Below are 19,380 nucleotides of genomic sequence, written 5' to 3'. Positions count from 1 at the left end.
CGATCATAGAGATCACAGAATATCTAGCTACGCAACAGAAAAATACTCGAAATGAAAGAGCTAAAATTGCACAAATAAAATACTAGATGGCGCGACAATATCATAATCAGAATTTAATTGGAAATTTTCAATTTTCGGTTTTGGACTGTTTTGGCTCGACGGCACGTCGACGGCCTTGAAGCTCGGCTAAATATGCACAGTTGCCAGATTTAAAAAGACCTTAATTGGCATCTATTGGCATCCCATTCTTTTTCTGGTGTATAATAATTTCTTTCTATTCTTCGTTTCTTGTCAGATACACTTATATTAATTATTCATTTGGCTTTTAAAATAGTTTTTAGTTTAATAAGTATATTATTAGAAAACATATGCGCACATCAATACATTTTTAATATATACTAAACACAAAATCAATACATTTTTAATATATACTAAACGCCACGAATGTTTGGGAGTCATTTATTGCTTGATGAAGTTAGAATCGACACGCGCGCTATCATTTTTACATTAAAAACGTAAATTTTTACCGTAGACGTAGGTTTTTAAAGGCCTGGTCTAATCATCTGCCTGCACTCCTCCTACTTATTCTAAAATGTTAGCGTGATTGACAAAGACAATACTATATCGCGTTTCTTTGATTGATTCGTTTTTGTGCGTCAGTCCATTGGTGTGCTTGCAGTGCGACCAATGGGGCATTCCATTTTATATTTATTACCAAAAAATATATGATTTGACAATACTTTGACAGTTAAAACAACAAATTACAACAGATTATATATTGATTATTATATGACTTGAAACGCCACGGCACTGGAATTAAGTTAATGTGACCTTGAATAGATTAGTTCACATGGTAGCGACCGATGAATCACTCCCAAACATTCGTGGCGTTTACTGTACACTACTTTATTATGTTAACTAAGAAAATAACTTTAATTACCTTTAAAATTAATAATATACAGGGCGATTGATAGTGATATTTATTAATGCTGAAATGTTAGTAAAGAAATATACGTTTAATAATAATGGAAATAATTTATTAAAATGCAGTACAAGAAATGTTAATTGACTAAAAAAATACTATAACAATTTTTTTCTGTTTGCTACATTATTTATATAGACCTAGGTAGATTTTAAAAAGTGACACACGTACAATTAATAATATACTAGTTCGGCATAAAAGTTGCTGTCACGACATCATACAATAAATTTAAATTCGTAAAATAAATTAAAATTATTAATTAAACAAATCTTTATAAAGAAACGCAAGTATACCAAATTTGGGCCCAATCGAACTCCAGGAAATGATATCATAATATTGTACCATATTATGGTACCACTCGATATGCTTCATAATGTTGCAATGTCACCGAAGATCCGCAGTATACCAAATTTAAGCGTAGAACACACAATCGAACGCCAGGAAATGGTATCGTAATATGGTATTACATTAAGGTAGGTACCACTTTAAATACATCATAGTACCATCATATTACAATGTGATCGAAGATACGTAGTATACCAAGTTTTAGCCCAATCGAACGCCAGGAAATTGTATCGTAATATGGTACTACATTATGATACCTCTTGATATGCTTCATGGTACCATAATGTTGCAATGTCATCAAAAATACGCAAGTGGTATATGAGCTCAATCGAACGTCAGGAAGTGGTATCATAATATGCTACTATAGAAGGTACCACTTCATATGCATCATAGTACCATCATATTACAATGTCACCGAACATACGTAGTATACAAAATTTAAGCCAAATCGAACGCCAGGAAATGGTATCGTAATATGGTACTACATTATGGTACCCCTTAATATGCTTCATGGTACCATAATATTGCAATGTCATAAAAAATACGCAAGTATAATCAAATATGAGCCCAATCGAACGTCAGGAAGTGGTATCATAATATGGTACTATAGAAGGTACCACTTTATATGCATCAACGTACCATCATATTATAATGTCACCGAACACACGTAGTATATAAAGTTTAAGTCCAATCGAACACCAGGAAATGGTATCGTAATATGATACTACATTATGGTACCTCTTGATATGCTTCATGGTACCATAATATTGCAATGTCATCAAAAATACGCAAGTATATATCAAATATGAGACCAATTGAACGTCAGGAAGTGGTATCATAATATGGTACTATAGAAGGTACCACTTTATATGCTCCATGGTACCATAATATTACAATGTCACTGACGATACGTAGTATACCAAGTTTAAGCCCAATCGAACAACATGTATCGTAATATGGTATCACTTGATATGCTTCATGGTACCATAATATTGCAATGTCATGAAAAATACGCAAGTATATATCAAATACAGAAAACCGTATGATACCGAAAAAAAACAGCGTTCAGTTGGCTGGGAAATGACGATCGATGACATTTCCCATATAAATTTACATATAAAATGACAGCGATTTTCATTTCATAGCCATCGCTAACGCCGCGCCGTTTTTTCCCGATCATACCGTATGAACACAATCGAACGTCAGGAAGTGGTATCATAATAGTAGAACAATATTTATTATATTGTCGCCGAATTACAATCAGAATTCAGGATTCAATTACAATCAAACGTCGCAAAGTGATTGTAATTTAGCTCGTAAGATTCAGCTCCAACTAACATGGCAAGTTACATACCTAAACGTTTGAAAAAAGAGCTCTGATCTATTTTAATATGTTTAAATGATGTAGCAAATTTGAAGGTAGGCTTTATAAGGAAGTATTACAATATTAATTACACAATGGCAACACTGCATAAAATTCTTTTAAATCTCGTTTGTAGAAAACTGTTTTCTTTTAAAATTATTGTCCTCTATTATGTAGTAGCGAAACTACCGCATCAAAATATCTGATTTGGAGACAGGCTTTAAAAGCCTGTCTCCTTTTGATACCTACGATTTTATACATGTAACGAGGCTTATGTTGCGTAGCTAGATATTCTGTGATAGAGATTAGTTGTTACTTTATGGTCAGGATGCCCGATATTTAGTTTAGCTCTGCGCCGCTGCGCGCTGATAGTCGTTTACAGCGCAGCGGATAAAGAATTCTGTACCGTAGTTCTGCTTTCAGCCGACAGAGTGACTGATTGCCGGAGACAGTATTGCCAGAACTACTGCTTAATCTGTAGATTTACGGATTTGAAAATAAAATTTCCAAATTTGGCATGCGTATTCAGCATAAGCAGACCTTTAAAAAAACAATTTACGACTTCGCTATAAAATTAACAGGGAAGTCAATATCTGAACAGTTCAATGCGATTTCCTATGTTTCCAACGACGATGCACCACGATATCCTATTATTTAGTATCATTTAATCATAGTTACTTTCTCTTTAATTGAATATTTCATGGTACAAAAAATGTCATTGACTTCAATGCTTATTTACACAAAAAATCTTCTTCGATGTGGTGCAATAAATGTACCCTTAACTCCAAATACAAAGAAATCTTCGGATTTTTACAATTTAGGGTGGGATTTCCCAGCACACGTGTGTGTTAGACCCCTAATAGTATGCACGCGGCCTAAAACAAAGAGGGTTTTATTCAGATTAGCCCTCGAAAGGGTCTGCGCTTATCAGAACTTTAAATTTCGGACTAAGCTATTTTACTTTGAATGGGATTCTGTTTTATTTGGGCAAATTGCAATAAGAATAGAGATTGCACTGAATAGCTTATAGTATTTCTATTTAATGGAAGCTTCTATTCACTAGCTCTAAATAATTAGTTTATTTATAGTTATATATTTCACTTGGCTCGAGTTTTACACAAACAATAGACTTAAAATAGACCAAAATATCTATATAATTATAAGTATAAAGTTACCATCACATTTTAAGGAAATGCTAATGTTCAACTAGAAATTAGATTGCTGCACTGCGCACTGCGACCTTCTCTGATCTATTGTGGTCCTCTTATGAGATTCAGGTTATATTCTCTAGTCCTATTCTTTCGAAAAGTTTAACAACTTGGAGATTGAATCCTCCATAAAGCTCTGTCAATGGCCTATATTGCGAACTATTATATTTATCTAACTATTTACCTAAAAGGAATTTATTTTGAATTTTGCGCGCAATAATACGCGTCGACCGATCTGGTTGTTTTTGTTCCTCCTTTGCACAGGCCTCGGACTATACCGTGCTGGCAACTGTTACTTTTGGGTCGGCATTTACATGTGTGGAAGTAAATCGCATAGAGATCTTATTAAGTCGGAGTGAGAGAAATGCGACCGACCGACGCGACGCGCGACGGTGTGCTGTTGCGGCGTTGCCGATACGCCTTTCCCTATCAAGTAAAGTAAAATCACGATCGCAAACCGCTTATTTTTAAAAGACTTTTTTTTTCAAGAGATAACTAGATAAAATCATTAGACATGTTTCTGAGCATCTGAAATGGAATTATAAGGATATCGTTAGGGTGTCATTTTTTTTATAACGAGAAAACGCCAGTAATCGCGACAATTTAAAAACTCAACTTTTTAACACATAACAGGCCACAACTCAAGAACCACTTTAGATATTGAAACTTTTTTTTTATTTGCAAGATCAGATGTTTACATAAGAAAAATTCGATAAGGTTCTTTTTCTATTCAAAAATTGTAAACAGTTCATCCATTTACTTTTAGAGCATAGCAATTTTCAGCAATCGTGTAATTTTTTTATTGATAAAGATTTTCACATACTGTCTACAAAGAAAATACAGCAGAAATATTAACAAAGTTCTTGAAAAAACTACAATCTATTATTTCTAATAGATTTCGAGATATCGATTTTTGAATTCAGAGTTCCAATAGCGCGACCACTATCGAACATCCACTCAATTCCACTTATTTTTACCAAAAATGTAAGTGTTTCTAGCTTGCACTTAAAAAAATTCAAGCTATAGGGAAAATTACAACGATTCGTTAATAAATGAACAAATTAAGTATCACGAGACGTAATTAAATCGTGAAGCTGAACGCATGACTGCCTTTCCCTAGAACTTTAAGTACTGACAGAGGTATTGATTGGGTCGACCGGTCAACTGCGACAAATCTGCTATATCCCCTTCCACGTCTCTTAGCGATGTGCACAGTTTCTCGGTTTATTTCATATAACGTCTTAAAATATTTCTCGAAAAGGTTGCTAGCTCTTAGACTATAAATATCGAGGGAAAAATATATTTTTTTCTGGTTTACCAGATCTTATATGGGACACCCTATATATTTCTCGCCTTATACGGAAACAAATTAAGGGTCTAATGACACGTTTCTGCCTGCGTATCCTCATCCTAGCCAGTAAATCTAGTACAAATCTCATCGGATTTCTTTCGGATTTAATCGTGCGCATTCGGTGCATCCGAATGGGATTTCTGCATGAGAATGGGTTTATCGGTCCCGAGACGTCGGCGACGGCGACACAGACGACGCCAATCGGCGTCGTAAAGCCGTCACGACGCCTTATTAAATATTTCACAAGCCGGCTTATTTATACGATGTTTACTGGTTGCACTATTTCGACGCAAAGTTTCCTGTTTCAACTTTGGAAGGTAGAGGTCAGAGCCGCAACAAGTTAAGTCATTTCTAAAATTCTTATTCTTCAAATGATTTAAGTCTTAATTCTTTGACTTAAATAATTTTATTTCAAGTTAAGTCATTTTCGTAAAGACTTAAATCAATATAATGTAATATATATATTTCGTATGGCGTATTAAGAGTACACATGATATCAAGAAATCAATACAATAATACAAACCATTCAAAGATCAACAATCAGATGTGTAAGAGACATATCACAATGTTACAGTAAAAACGAACAACTATAAATTTACACTCCAAGATTTAGCTCTGCGATCCATTTTATAGCATCCAGGTCAGCCTCATGAAGACGATTTAAAGAGAACTGCGCCTTTGTTAATGGGCACTCTGTTGCGATATGAAAAGGTGTATGTTCAGAATGTCCGCAATCGCAGTTAGGGCTGTCGGTTAGTCCCCATTTGTGTGTCCAGAAGCGGGTTCCGCTATGGTTAGTTCTGAACCGATTGAGTGTTGTCCACGTTTTTCTTGGCAAATTGAATCCGGGAGGGCAGAGTACTGGGTCAGTTATCAAGGGATGAAGGCCAGGATTATTTTGTGACCATTCATCCCGCCAGCAGTCTTCAACCCGAAAGTTGGAATTTAGTAGCTGCTGCCCTAATACCCATGGCGGTTTTCTGGATTTCAGGCGATTCAAGAAATTTTCGCAATCCTCATGGATGGGCAGATGAACATTGCTGGTGCACTTTTTCCACTCTCTGACTAGGGCCGCCTGTCTTCTCAGATGAGGGGGAGTAATGTTTGATAATACAGGGAACCACTGGATCGGAGTGCTTCTGATAGTGCCCGTTATAATTCTCATCGCGCTGTTAAGACGAGTGTCAATAACATGAGTATGATTGCTATTTATCCAGACAAGGCAGCAATATTCTGCCACCGAATATGTGAGGGCCATTGCAGTTGTTTTAAGTACCCTGGCGTTTGCTCCCCAGCTGCTACCTGCGATCTTGTGCAGTATATTATTTCTAGTATTTATTTTTGCAGCCGTCTTGGTGAGGTGTGGCTTGAACATGAGAGACCGATCCAATGTGACTCCTAAGTATTTTGGGTGAGAGTTGTATTTTACCAGTTGATCCCCAAATTTGACTTGCGGTACATACTTGGCTTGTAAGCTGTGAAGATGAAAGCACGAAACCTCTGTCTTAGCAATGTTTGGGCGAAGCCTCCACTTACGAAAGTAGTCATTTAACCTCTGCAAGTCATCTGCCTCTAGTGAAATCAGTTGTTTGGCAGGAAAGTGCAACGTCATCTGCGTATATAACTTTTTTGGAGACTGTAGCAGGGAGGTCGGCGGTATAGATATTGAAAAGAACAGGGGCAAGTACAGAGCCTTGTGGGAGACCATTGTTGATGTTGTAAGTGCGACTTTTTTCTCCCTTCAAATGCACTTGGATATTTCTGTTCGAGAGCATGTTGTTTATTAAATTGGCCAACTTTTAGCAAAGGAAGATTTTAATGAACTTTGATACCATTCCATCTCTCCAGACCGTATCATAAGCCGAAGTCAGGTCGACGAAAACTGTGATAGTTTTGAGACGGGCTTGGAAAGCCTTCTCGATATGCGTAGTGAGCGAGAGGACTTGGTCGCAACAGCTTCTGTTCTTTCTAAAGCCAGCTTGTTCGATGGGGATATGCTCATTTACTCGCTCTGAAATACGATTAAGGACCCATACAGCACATCAAATCACATTTACGATGTGTTTACATTATTAGATGTAGACACAGGGTGACACAATTCCCCCGATGTAAATATGCTACGTTTACACATTGTAGTTCAACACGTATACACACAGGTTAAACGTCCGCCTCACAATGTAGCCACAGTATAGCATTTACGTATACACAAAGTAAGGGATACACAGTGTGCCGTAGGATACACAGTGCTTGTGTATTACGTCTAAACTCTGTTTACACATTGCAGTTGTGACTACCGCGTGTATACGTATGTATTTTGCTTCGTATATACATCTTGTGGTAGATAAAACTACTTCTTATGAACGAATTTAGGAAATGATACAAGTTTTGATGCCTAACTTTTCGTTCTTTTTAAGAAATATTTATTCAATGATACCAATTATATCTTTTTAGAACGAAAATTAGGAAGGCAAAACTTTGTATTTTCCAAAAGTATCTCGATCGTAAGTTCAAGAGAAGTAGTCTTAAAATTCGTTCCGTTTTTGTTTTGTATTAAATGTACCATTTTTCTTCCATAAAATGGATTAAGTGGTTGAAAAATAAAATTATTATATTTGTTTATAGCATGGAACGCAATAGCGCAAATAACACAATAATAATAATTATTTACACTGCAGAAACCAGAAGTAAGAAAACACTGTAAAAGAACAGAATTTGTATCAAAATGTTTTAAAAATATAAGTACCTAGTATAACAACATACTAAAATGGTAAACACTGGTATATCGCCACGATTTGGTAGACCTCGTTTAGTCATTTTTTTCTCCTCTTTTCCCTCCAAGCAGTTGGTTTGTTAGCATACCTACTCATCATTCATTGAGCACTCTGTTGGACTTTGTTGTATTTTATTTCCAGATTAACAATCTCACCCTTAAATTTTATATGAAACTGATTATTGAATATTAAACATATCTGTATATTGATCCATCAATAACTTACCGAATATCAGAATAAGAAGTTCTGTGAAGTGTTTAAATATTTCTATCTCTGGTCCATTTAGATTTTTATTATTTCCAAATTAAAAAAAAAATATATTGCAGAGCTAACCTCTTTATCATTATACGAGAATATTTGGAGTTTTTATTCATTGGAGTCAAAATTTGGTAAATTGGGTAACGAGTAAGGGAAGAGTCGCTGCTATAATATTAATAATACACGTAGGAAGGTGTAACAAGGTAATTAAGAACTTGTGCTTACCTTAAAATCTCTTTTAAACTACACACAAACAGAACATTTATATAGAGCTTCCGAATGATAAAACAATAATGGCTGCTAACACATACCACTCCTAGAAAGGAGAAAGGAGAGAGGACACCATGAGGGCACATAAGATACACTTGGTCGGTGTATCTACGCTGAGGCTATCCGCGCGTGCGCACACCTTCATTTCATGCTAGAATGTAGACACAACCGTACACTATTACAAAGTGTCTATATAGATATTTATATTATGTGTATATGTCACATTTTTGCAAGGTGTGTACTATATGCACAACTATGATACGAAGTATCACATATACATATGACCTATACATTGTATGTCTCATATACCGACGTCAGATTTCATCATTTTAATAATTATTTTTTACGTTACAAAAAACTCTTTAGAATCTTGAGTGCATACGGTATACAACTAGTAAACACTGTATCACACAATTATATCAATATAAACCTGCGTGTATCTCATATGTATATGTTAGAACTAGATGAACACTTAAGTTCACTTTAACATATTTTGTTTCTCATGTGTCTCCCTTGTAGAAACGTAATTTCATTTGGACGTGCTGTATGGGGATTAACCTTTCGAGTATTTTATAGCAAACACTCAGCAACGCGATGGGCCTATAGTCAGCGGCTAGCTTTCCTGTTTTACCCGGTTTCAATATGGCCACGATCATAGTCTTCTTGAAGGCTTTAGGTAAATTCCCGGATTCTAATATATCATTGAAGTATTTAGTAATCCACTTGACTGTAGCAGGGCCGCAGTGCATAACGAATTTAGGGACTATTCCATCCAGACCCGCTGCTTTCCCAGACTTCAGCTCCTTCAAAGCCAGAAGAGTATCTTCAGCTGTAAAAAGTATGGAGAATTCACTGTTCTTGTTTAATGTAGCCTTGTTTGCATAGAGCTGGTTTTTGATATACTTTGTGTGCTCCTTGTTGGTATTAGCGGGTCTTCTAGTAAGCTCAACTATTCTATGCGCGACCTTGTTTGGGTTTATAGGACAATCAGGTGTGGATGTTAGTTGTGGGCCAGAATTCAATCTGCCAAGAAGGGACCAAGCCCTTCTGCTAGAGTGTTGGAAATCCATACGTTCTACCAAGCCATTTCTCTCTTCTTGCAGTGTCTAAGCATTCCAACAATTCGTCTGCAACCTCTGAGTCGTGACTGTTGTTATAATCTTCGAAAAGTTCACAACATTCGGTGCTCCAGCCCGGAATATAATCTTTCCTATATCCTCTCGGAATATATTTTTTTGCTATGCTATTAATCAAACCAACAAATCTGGGATAGTTCTGCGAGACTGGAGGGATCCATTTAATGTTATGATCTAGCTCTAGTGTGAAACCCTTCCAGTCCACCTTGGAAAAGTTCCAGCGAGGTTTAGGAACAGATCGAATAATTGGAAATTGCAGACCCACACAGAGAAGTACAGGGCGGTGTTGACTCCGGGGAAAATATTCTAATACCTTTCTAGTACAGAGTAACGGTCTGCCTCTTTGGTCTTTTGATACAAAGCACAAGTCGGGGTTATAATCCTTATCCCACCTAGCCGAATGAAAGGTACCTCTCTCCTTGGCATCATGCACCAGAAACAAGTTTTCTGCCTCCGCCCAATCTGTCACCTTATCGCCATTGACATCTGTGTCATTGTAACCCCATGCAACGCTGTGACTGTTGAAGTAACCCATTACTACAGCTGGAGGCGATATATTCATGATGGAGATTTCATCAATCCAGGGCTGTGCCGGTGGTTTATATATATTAATCACTTCGGTTTCTCGAATTTTGATTTTAGTGGAGTACATTGTTGAGCCGGAGTGGACGTCTATTTTACAGACACTATCAATATTGTTTTTAGCATATGTTGCAGTGCCGTAATGCTGATGAAAGTTTGCAGCCACGAGAGTGAATCCCGACAACTTACACCTGGAAGAGAGCTGATCACCATTATCACAATGAGTCTCCTGTAGCAACAGAATGTCCGCAAGATTGTCATTGGCAAGTTTAATCAGATAATCGCTCTTAGCTCTGCTGATTCCTTCGACATTAATTTGTAAGATTCTTAGGACGTTGTTACAGTCCCGTGTCGATTGGCCCCTAGAAGGGCCGTTGTTTCTACTCTGAGATCTCATAACGTACTCTTTGCTTTGCTGGGAAATCCTCTAAGAGGTTCAGCAGCCAATGTGTAGACTATTTTGCCGTGAGGATATCACGTTGCCTGGGGTGCACCACGAGGAGGCTAGTCTACGTAGCACCCCCATGAATGTAATTTAAGTCCTTTTTATGAATTAAGTCTATATTTTTATTTAAATTATGATGATCTTTGAGTTAATATGACTTAAATCACATAAAATAACTACAAACACAAAAATACGTTTTTTAATAAAATTTAGCCGATTTGTAGTACTTATTAGCATCACAGTTTAGTTTGTCATCGAATACATATCTATTAAAAAGTTGTGATGTCTTTTGATCACTATGTAATATGTGGATGACATAAGCTAGGGGCTGGTTTTAAGGTACTCTTTAATACAGGGTGTCCCAGAAATAAGTGCAAGTATTTTAACTGGGTGTATAGTTCAACCCCAGTAACACACCTACGAGGTATTTTTCGCGAAAAAAACATTTTGAAAATTCGGAATTTTGTGAAAAAAAAATTGGATTTTTTTAGTTTTTAGTTAAAAAACATAATTTCTTGATAATATAGCAACATAGGTAGTAGATTAAATTTACAAGAAAGAAAATCCAGAAAAGATCAAGCGGTTCTCAAAATTTTAGCAAAAATTTTTTTTTTTTGTAATTTTCAAAGTAAAATATCTCCGTTATTTTGAACTTTGATTTGAAAAACGATAAGGAAAAAATATGTTTCTTTTATCGAGATGGTAGATCTCCCCTGAAAATACTTGCACTTATTTCTGGGACACCCTGTATATTCGAGATCAATTTCTTTCGTTCGTCTTTCGGGCTATATAACGGAATCGGGGATTCACTTGAAAGACAACAGACTCACTACGCACGTGAACACTACGAATAATTAAGACCGGTTCCGAAGAAGTAACATTTTATTTGCTAGTGGTATTGAGCATTGCTTTTTAAGTTTACAGTTTAATTAAAAAAATACGACGATGTTCGACTGCAGGATCTGCTAGTAAACATTTTTAAACTTAAAGTATCACAACACTATTTATTTAAACCAAAAACTCATAATAAAGAACTAAAGTGTCAAAACGAATGACAATGTCAGGAAATAAATAAATAAATGCGGCAACTTGACATTTTTACAGCAGTGCTACCACCTGAATCCCCAGCGCAAAATTTAAATTTCATTTAGGCTGAGAACATAGTGGAGCGACGAGGAGAGCGGCGAGCAAGCAGCACGACGTCGCGCGTCGCGTCGCGTCCAAAACAAACCTGTGAAGACAAGTACGCATGAACATAGTAAAGCGATCTGCTCGAGCGGCGAGATCGATTCAAGTTATTTTGTTTTCGTCGCTTTGTCGCGCTGTAGAAAACGATGGATTTCCAAAAATTAATAGATTTAGTGTTTGTAAGAGAGTTTTGATTGCACAAAAAGATAGTAATCACCATAACCGGTATATTTTAGATAAGTTATCTCTCCGGGTTTTTGACATTTCATGTTGTAGTGTACAAATTTCATGTACACTACATCTGTTCGTTTGTTGGTTTCGAATAAACCAAATGTTTGCGACACTACTGTCAAGAATTTTAGTTGCTGTTAACATTTTAAATAATAAATAATCATATGAAACTAATAAAATTGCAAGTACCTCGCTATTCCTCGCCGCTCTACTATGTTTTAGCACTTCGAGGCTCGATCGACGCAATATCGCGCTGCTTGCTCGCCGCTCTCCTCGTCGCGTCACTATGTTTTTAGCCTTAAGCTGGATTTATAAACTCGGGAGTTGAGGTTCAGTTGAGGTTCAGTTGCCGTTCAAAATGTTCAACGCTATGAAATGAACGCGCGCATTTATAAAGTCAGTTGGTCGAAAAGTTGGCAGTTCGTTTTACGTTCAGCGGAGTTCAAAGATGGTCAATGTTTATGTCGGCAGTTGCGGGCAGTTGGCGACGTTCGGCGACAGCCAATGAATAAGCGCCTGTCGATCACGTGAAGCACAGTACGCCGATGCATTGGAAAATGACCCTTATTGTTGTTTCATTATTTCTGTTAATGTGATGTTTATATTTTGCGTAATCGTGGATTACTGTGTTTGAACTTTGACAAATACCAGAAGTATTTTTAAATCGAAAGAAAAACGTTCGAAATTTTCACAATTCCAAACCTACCCTACAACCGAAACTGACAGTTTATAAATGCAAAAATATTGAACCTCAACTGCCGCGAACATCCAACTGCAACTGAACCTCAACTGAACGCCAACTTCCGAGTTTATAAATCCAGCTTTAGGCTAAGAACATAGTGAAGTGACGAGGATAGCGGCGAGCAAGCAGCGCGACATCGCATCCAAAACACAAACCTGTGAAGACAATTACGTGCGAACATAGTAAAGCGATCTGCTCGAGCGGTTAGATCGAGCGGCGAGATCGATTCGAATAATTTTGTTTTCGTCGCTCTGTCGCGCTGTAGAAAATGATAGATTGTCAAAAATTAATAGATTTAGTATTTGTAAGAGAGATTTTATGGGGATCAGAAAGATAGTAATCACCATAACCGGTACATTTTAGATAAGTTATGAGATGAAGTGGCAACAAATTTTCGTAAAGTTTATAAAACTTGCCATACTTTCTCGGGTTTTTGAAAACTTTATCCAACCAAATGTTTGCGACATTACTGCCCAGAATTTTAGCCACTGTTAACATTTTAAATTGTCAATAAGCAAATGAAAATAATAGATTTGTACAAGTATCTCGCTATTCCTCGCCGCTCTACTATGTTTTAGCACCTTGAGGCTTGTATCGCGCTGCTTGCTCGCCGCTATTCTCGCCGCTCCACTATGTTCTTAGCCTTGGCCAGCACGTCGCGCCGCGCCGCCGAATATATTACCATGGTTGGTAACACTTAATTTAAAAATCGCACCCTCGTTGACGTAATTAAAAGTTTATTTGATATGAACCGTAGCTATTTTACTCCGAATAGCACATGTTATTTTTTTCAAACGCCAGAAATAATTTTTTTCAACAATTTCAAACGTTCCAAATATATTATATTAATAAATATCTATTTTTTTCAGTCGATATGGTTTCCGTCGTGTAGACTCCTACTCAGGTCGACTGCGTGCCGGATCTACAGGGTGGTCATTTGTTTTCGATCCAGCAGGACGACTGTGTTACTACTGGTCCATGATCGTATCCCTAGCCTGTTTGTATAATCTTTGGGTCATTATCTACCGGTTTGCTTTCAGGGAAATTGACGGTAAGTTATTTAGACGCAAGCAGAATATACAGGGTAATTCACCTGATTCGACACGGAGTATTGTAGCTGCACGATTAGATTTTTAGAAATTGTGAGCGATGGGATCATCGGAGGACTACTAAAGCGACAATTTAAAATTATTGTCAAAGTTCAGAGTGTCCTAAATAAATAAAAAATATCAAAGTTGTATTTTTTAAATAGAACACCCTGTATATTATAAAAATTTTAATTTCTACGATTAAAATAAAGGTAAATTTGATTAAGTCTTACGTTTTTAAATATTTATGATTTTGTGAAAATGCAGTAACAATAATTGTAATGCTTTATTTCTCTAAGCGTATTTAAGTTTTTAAAACCAAATATTGTACTGAAGTTTTTTTTTACTAAATGTTGTGTTGCAATAATAAAAATTTTACCACCTTATACAGAGTGTCTAAATATTTATGTTAAATAAATATTAGCTTTAAACGGCAATAACTTGTTTAATTTAAATGGAACACAAATGCACAATTTAATTGTCTATGAAATTGTATTATACAATTTTTACCTATCTTTTCAAGTTTTCGTAGAAAATTCATTTTTTTGTAATTTAGACCTCATTTATCAATATACCCATGGAATATTGACATTCTAGATTTTTTTTAAAGCAACAATTGTAAAAAATGTACACGTACTAAAACCTATTTGGTTACGAAAAGAAAATTATTTAAATCTTTATAAAAGAGTATACCAATTAAATATAGCACCATTATTTCCGCCCAAATATTAATTAATTATATACTTAATTGTGTTATTATACCGTATGATCGAATAAAAACGATGGCTATGAAATGAATATCTCTGTCATTTTATATGTAAAATTATATGGGAAACATGATTGATCGTCATTTCCAAGCCAACTGGACGTCGTCTTTTATCATACGGTATATTATTCTAAATAAATGTGGGTTTCAATCAAAAATCAACTCATTATTATAAAGTTATGAACGTGAATATCTCTCTGTTATTATAAATAAGCATTCGTCAAAAAATTAAATAAAATTTATAAGCTGTCACTTTTTACCACACTGTCTGAGACACACAAAATTCAGTTTTTTTTAGTATTTAAAGCGATTACCAATCAACGCAAACAATGAATTAATGTAGTTTGAATACTGGGATCATATTAATTGGTTCGCTTTTACAAATATACAGGGTGAGTATTAAATAAGTGCAAATATTTTCTGGAGTGGTATATTCCGACCCCAGAAACACGTTCTATGAGGTTTTTTCGCAAAAGAAGATGTTGAAAATCTTGTATTTTCTTTTCCCTCTATATTTTTCGAAAACTTTTTAGAACTGCCTGTTCACTGCAAATTTTCCCACGGTATAATTTCTTAATCTCTGATAATACCATAGTTACGGCTTTACTCAATAGTTACGGCAGTAAAAGGGATGCAAATACAGAAAAAATCCGGTGGCTCTCAAAATTTAAAAAGAAAAATCAATTTTTTTTAAATGTTCAAACTTAAATTACTCTTTTCTTTTATCGAGATCTACCAGCCCTGAAAATATTTGCACTTATTTAAGACTCACCCTGTATAAACAGTTTTTTTTTTACTTTTTAATAAAATAAGCTGTCGATATAGTTCCGACAATATTGGTATCTGTACTCTTTGAAAATTTTTTACTATCTCAAAAATAATCTAAAATGTCAATATTCCATGGGTATATATTGATAAATGAAGTCTAAATTATAAGAAAATGCATTTTCTACGAAAACTTGAAGAGATAGGCAAAAAATGGTGGGATACATTTTGATAGACAATTAAATTGTGTATCTGATTCTCGTAAAATATACAGGGTATACCATTTAAATTAAACAAGTTATTGCCGTTTAATGCTAGTAATTATAAAAAAGAAAATTTTAGACACTCTGTATAAAGTATTTATCTTTATTTTAATATTTGAGCAGAAACTAAAAATGTCAAAATATACAGGGTATCTTGTAAAAATATTTTTAAATCGTAGCTCTAATAGTCCTTCAACGAAACCAAAACAAGCCAAAAAAAATCATTTGGCTACCATGTCAAATGAGGTGAATAACCCTGTATACCATTCGGACCAAAAGTTTTATTCCAATTCCAGTTTTATACCCACTAAAACTAGAAGCAAACTTGCGTAAAGATTATTTTCATTCTTTTACGATTCGACCTCAATAGCAGAGAAGAAAACTCGAGAAGTAAGTGTTATTACGTGTCTCTATTATATAGCCACGCTAAAGTGGAGAGTCTGCTAGCTGGGACGGCTGACTAAATAGCAAAATAGAAAATAAGAGCCCCCATAGGAAACCGCAATAGAGCCTCAAGTGCCTAGGACCTCGGTTGCCATACATTAACCATCTAAAAATAACTTTAGGATGGCAAACATTGTGGCACAAACTTTAATAACTGTAGAGAAGAAGACATAAAAATGAAAAAGCTATACTTTTTATTGCTAAATTATTAGTTTATTTCATTATGCCGTATGATCGAAAATAAAGAACGGCGTTAGCGATGGCTATGAAATTAAGATTGCTGTCATTTTATATGGTTTGGTTAAGTTATGGTTTGGTTAAGTTATGGTTTGGTTATTTCCCAGCCAACTGGACGCCGCCGCCGTTTTTTTCGATCAGACGCTGTATTTTTAGATAAAACTTCTGCTATTTACTAATTAGAAGGCGTAAGTTATGAAATATAGGCCATTATATTCTTGGGAGCATACTAATAGATATACAGGGTGGTCCGAATTGTATTCTAAAATTATCTATTACTAAAAGTAAGTAAAAAGTTCGTATAAATTTATCTTCTCCAAAAATGCTTCTTTTCGGAGATACAGGGTGTAGAAGTTACATTTTTATTTCAATTTTTTCTAAATGATTTCTGAACTAATGTCAATATTTGGATGAAAAATGGTGTCTGGAAGTTTTTTGACATGACAAATTTGATTTCGATGTCAATATAACTCATACTTGTAGGGGGTGACACCTACTCGTTTTTTAACTGTTTTGAAGTGTAGTAACTTTTTGTTCAACAAGTAAAAAGAAAATTGTTTTGCCTGTCGTAAAGGGGAGAACCAAGCTCCACTCCCACAACCGGTTTCTGGGCCTACCCTTTCTTTTTATTTTTATTTTTTTTCTGTACTTTCGATTTTTCGAAATTAGAAAAAATACACAGCTAAAGGCAAGAAAATATTATTTAATAATATACACTAAAGCTGTAAGAATTTTGTTTATTTCATATATATTTGAGCGGGCCGAAAAACGCTCTTTACCATCTTTTAACGGGAGATACACTAATATCTCACCGACACTTTACGACATCGTCTGTAATCGTTGAAAAGGTTTTGCTTGCCGTATCGGTGAGAACCAGCCCCTGGACAGTCCACCTGATGAAGGGTAGGCCCAGAAACCGGCTGTGGGAGTGGAGCTTGGTTCCCCCCTTTACGACAGGCAAAACAATTTTCTTTTTACTTTTTATTTTTTTTTTTCTCTCCTTTCGATTTTTCGAAATTAGAAAAAATACACAGCAAAGGCAAGAAAATATTATTTAATAATATACACTAAAGCTGTAAGAATTTTGTTTATTTCATATATATTTGAGTGGGCCGAAAAACGCTCTTTACCATCTTTTGACGGGAGATCATTAATATCTCACCGACACTTTACGACATCGTCTGTTAATATTGAAAAAGTTTTGCTTGCCGTATCGGTGAGAACCAGCCTCTGGACAGTCCACCTGATGAAGGGCAGGCCCATGCAGAAACCGGTTGTGGGAGTAGAGCTTGGTTCCCCCCTTTACGACAGGCAAAACAATTTTCTTTTTACTTTTTATTTGTTTCTCTCCTTTCGATTTTTCGAAATTAGAAAAAATACACAGCTAAAGACAAGAAAATATTATTTACTAATATACACATGATATACACTAAAGCTGTAAGAATTTTGTTCATTTCATATAAAATAAATATTTTGAGTAGATAGTTATTTGACTGAAATAATAAATTTGGGAACTTTTTATTTTTTAAAATTAATCATAAATTTCTCTTCGGAAAAGTAATGATAAAACCGTTTTTGTTGAACATTTGATCCAAAAAAAAATATTATTTCAGTCTAATAACTATTTAGTTAACATTTTTATGTCAATGATTACAGGTATTGATAATTTCAATTCTAAATATTTCGAGAACCATTACTCGTAGCGATCTTTCCCAAGATCTTTTCTAAAAAGAAAATGTATATTTTTATATTATTCATTTTTATTATTATTTATTTATTTATATATCTAGTTTTATACAGGTACGGACGAAAAGTTATTACTCTTAAAAACCAGTTGAAAATATGTAAGTCCCTCTGCAAGTAGGTATCGTATTAGTATTAAAATCAATTTACCATGTGAAAAAACCTCCCAGACTCCAAATTTTTTATATAATTATTGTAAATATTGACGTTAGTTCAGAAATTATTTGGAAAAAATCGAAATAAAATGAAATTTGTACACCCTGTATCTCCGAGAAACTAGGCACTTTAGGACATACATTTATACGAAAATTTTGACTTATTTTTAACCTTTCAAAAGCTGTAACTTCTTTGGGAAGGATTTTAGGGCATATGTTCTATGTTTATAGGAACTTTTTGTTTTATTTTTATGCGTAGAATCATCCACTGATGATAGATACACTTTTTTTTGACACCTTGTATAATAAGTTATTAAAAATGATTAATTAAAACGACAAAACCTACATGCCAATATATTCAACAAAAAAAATAAAAAAAAACGAAAAAAATCAATTTACCTATTTGTGATGTTGCCTATTCACCGACACAAAATAATCGGATTACTTTCCCAATACTGTCAAAACTAGTAAAAACGCACCCAAAAAGCAATTCTAATTACGCAAAATCCGAGATTTAATTTTAAATCCTGCCCTGATCCTATATTGGGCCATGTTTACTAGATTTTTTTTTAAATTATCTGAGAGGATAAAAAGTAGACTTTTAAATGCATTATTCAGCCTTTCTGATTTATGCAATAAAAGCATAGTTTTATTAAGCATTAGTTGTAAAAAGTTGAAAAAGTGTCCTTTTTGGGGCTATTTTTTACAAATGGTCAAGGCTCTTAGGAAAACTGTAAAGAAACTTTTAAAATTTCAATATTTGTAGGAAATTTTATGTAGATTTAGAATATACAGGTCATTTGGATAAATTTTTTCAAAAAATTTGCATAAAGGCATTTGCTTCATCTGTCTAAATTCTGTTCAGCATTACAGTGGTGCCGCTTTATACTAAAGTGATATCATTTTTGTTACTTTAAATGGAACACCCGGTATATTATTATATTTTTCGAAACTACTTTCATATCTCATAACTTTTCTATTAAGCTAACCTATACCTATCTCTAATAGTTTTCGAGATAAAAAATAAAACATGTGTAATATTGACAA

General features: G+C 34.8%; 1 protein-coding gene across 1 annotated transcript in view; it reads left to right on the top strand.

Moving 5' to 3' along the window:
• The window catches only part of LOC115875641 (cyclic nucleotide-gated cation channel alpha-3), a 182,330-nt gene that overhangs the window by 7,851 nt on the left and 155,099 nt on the right, over positions 1-19,380 (top strand). The window contains exon 4 of the mRNA XM_030891443.1: positions 13,742-13,923. Coding sequence (XP_030747303.1) covers positions 13,742-13,923 — 182 coding nt within the window. The remainder of the gene's footprint in view (positions 1-13,741; positions 13,924-19,380) is intronic.

This window comes from Sitophilus oryzae, unplaced genomic scaffold, assembly GCF_002938485.1.
Source record: "Sitophilus oryzae breed Bouriz unplaced genomic scaffold, Soryzae_2.0 scaffold_1000_pilon_pilon, whole genome shotgun sequence".
NCBI classification, from domain to species: domain Eukaryota; kingdom Metazoa; phylum Arthropoda; class Insecta; order Coleoptera; family Curculionidae; genus Sitophilus; species Sitophilus oryzae.
This window is presented reverse-complemented; position numbering and strand designations above follow the sequence as displayed.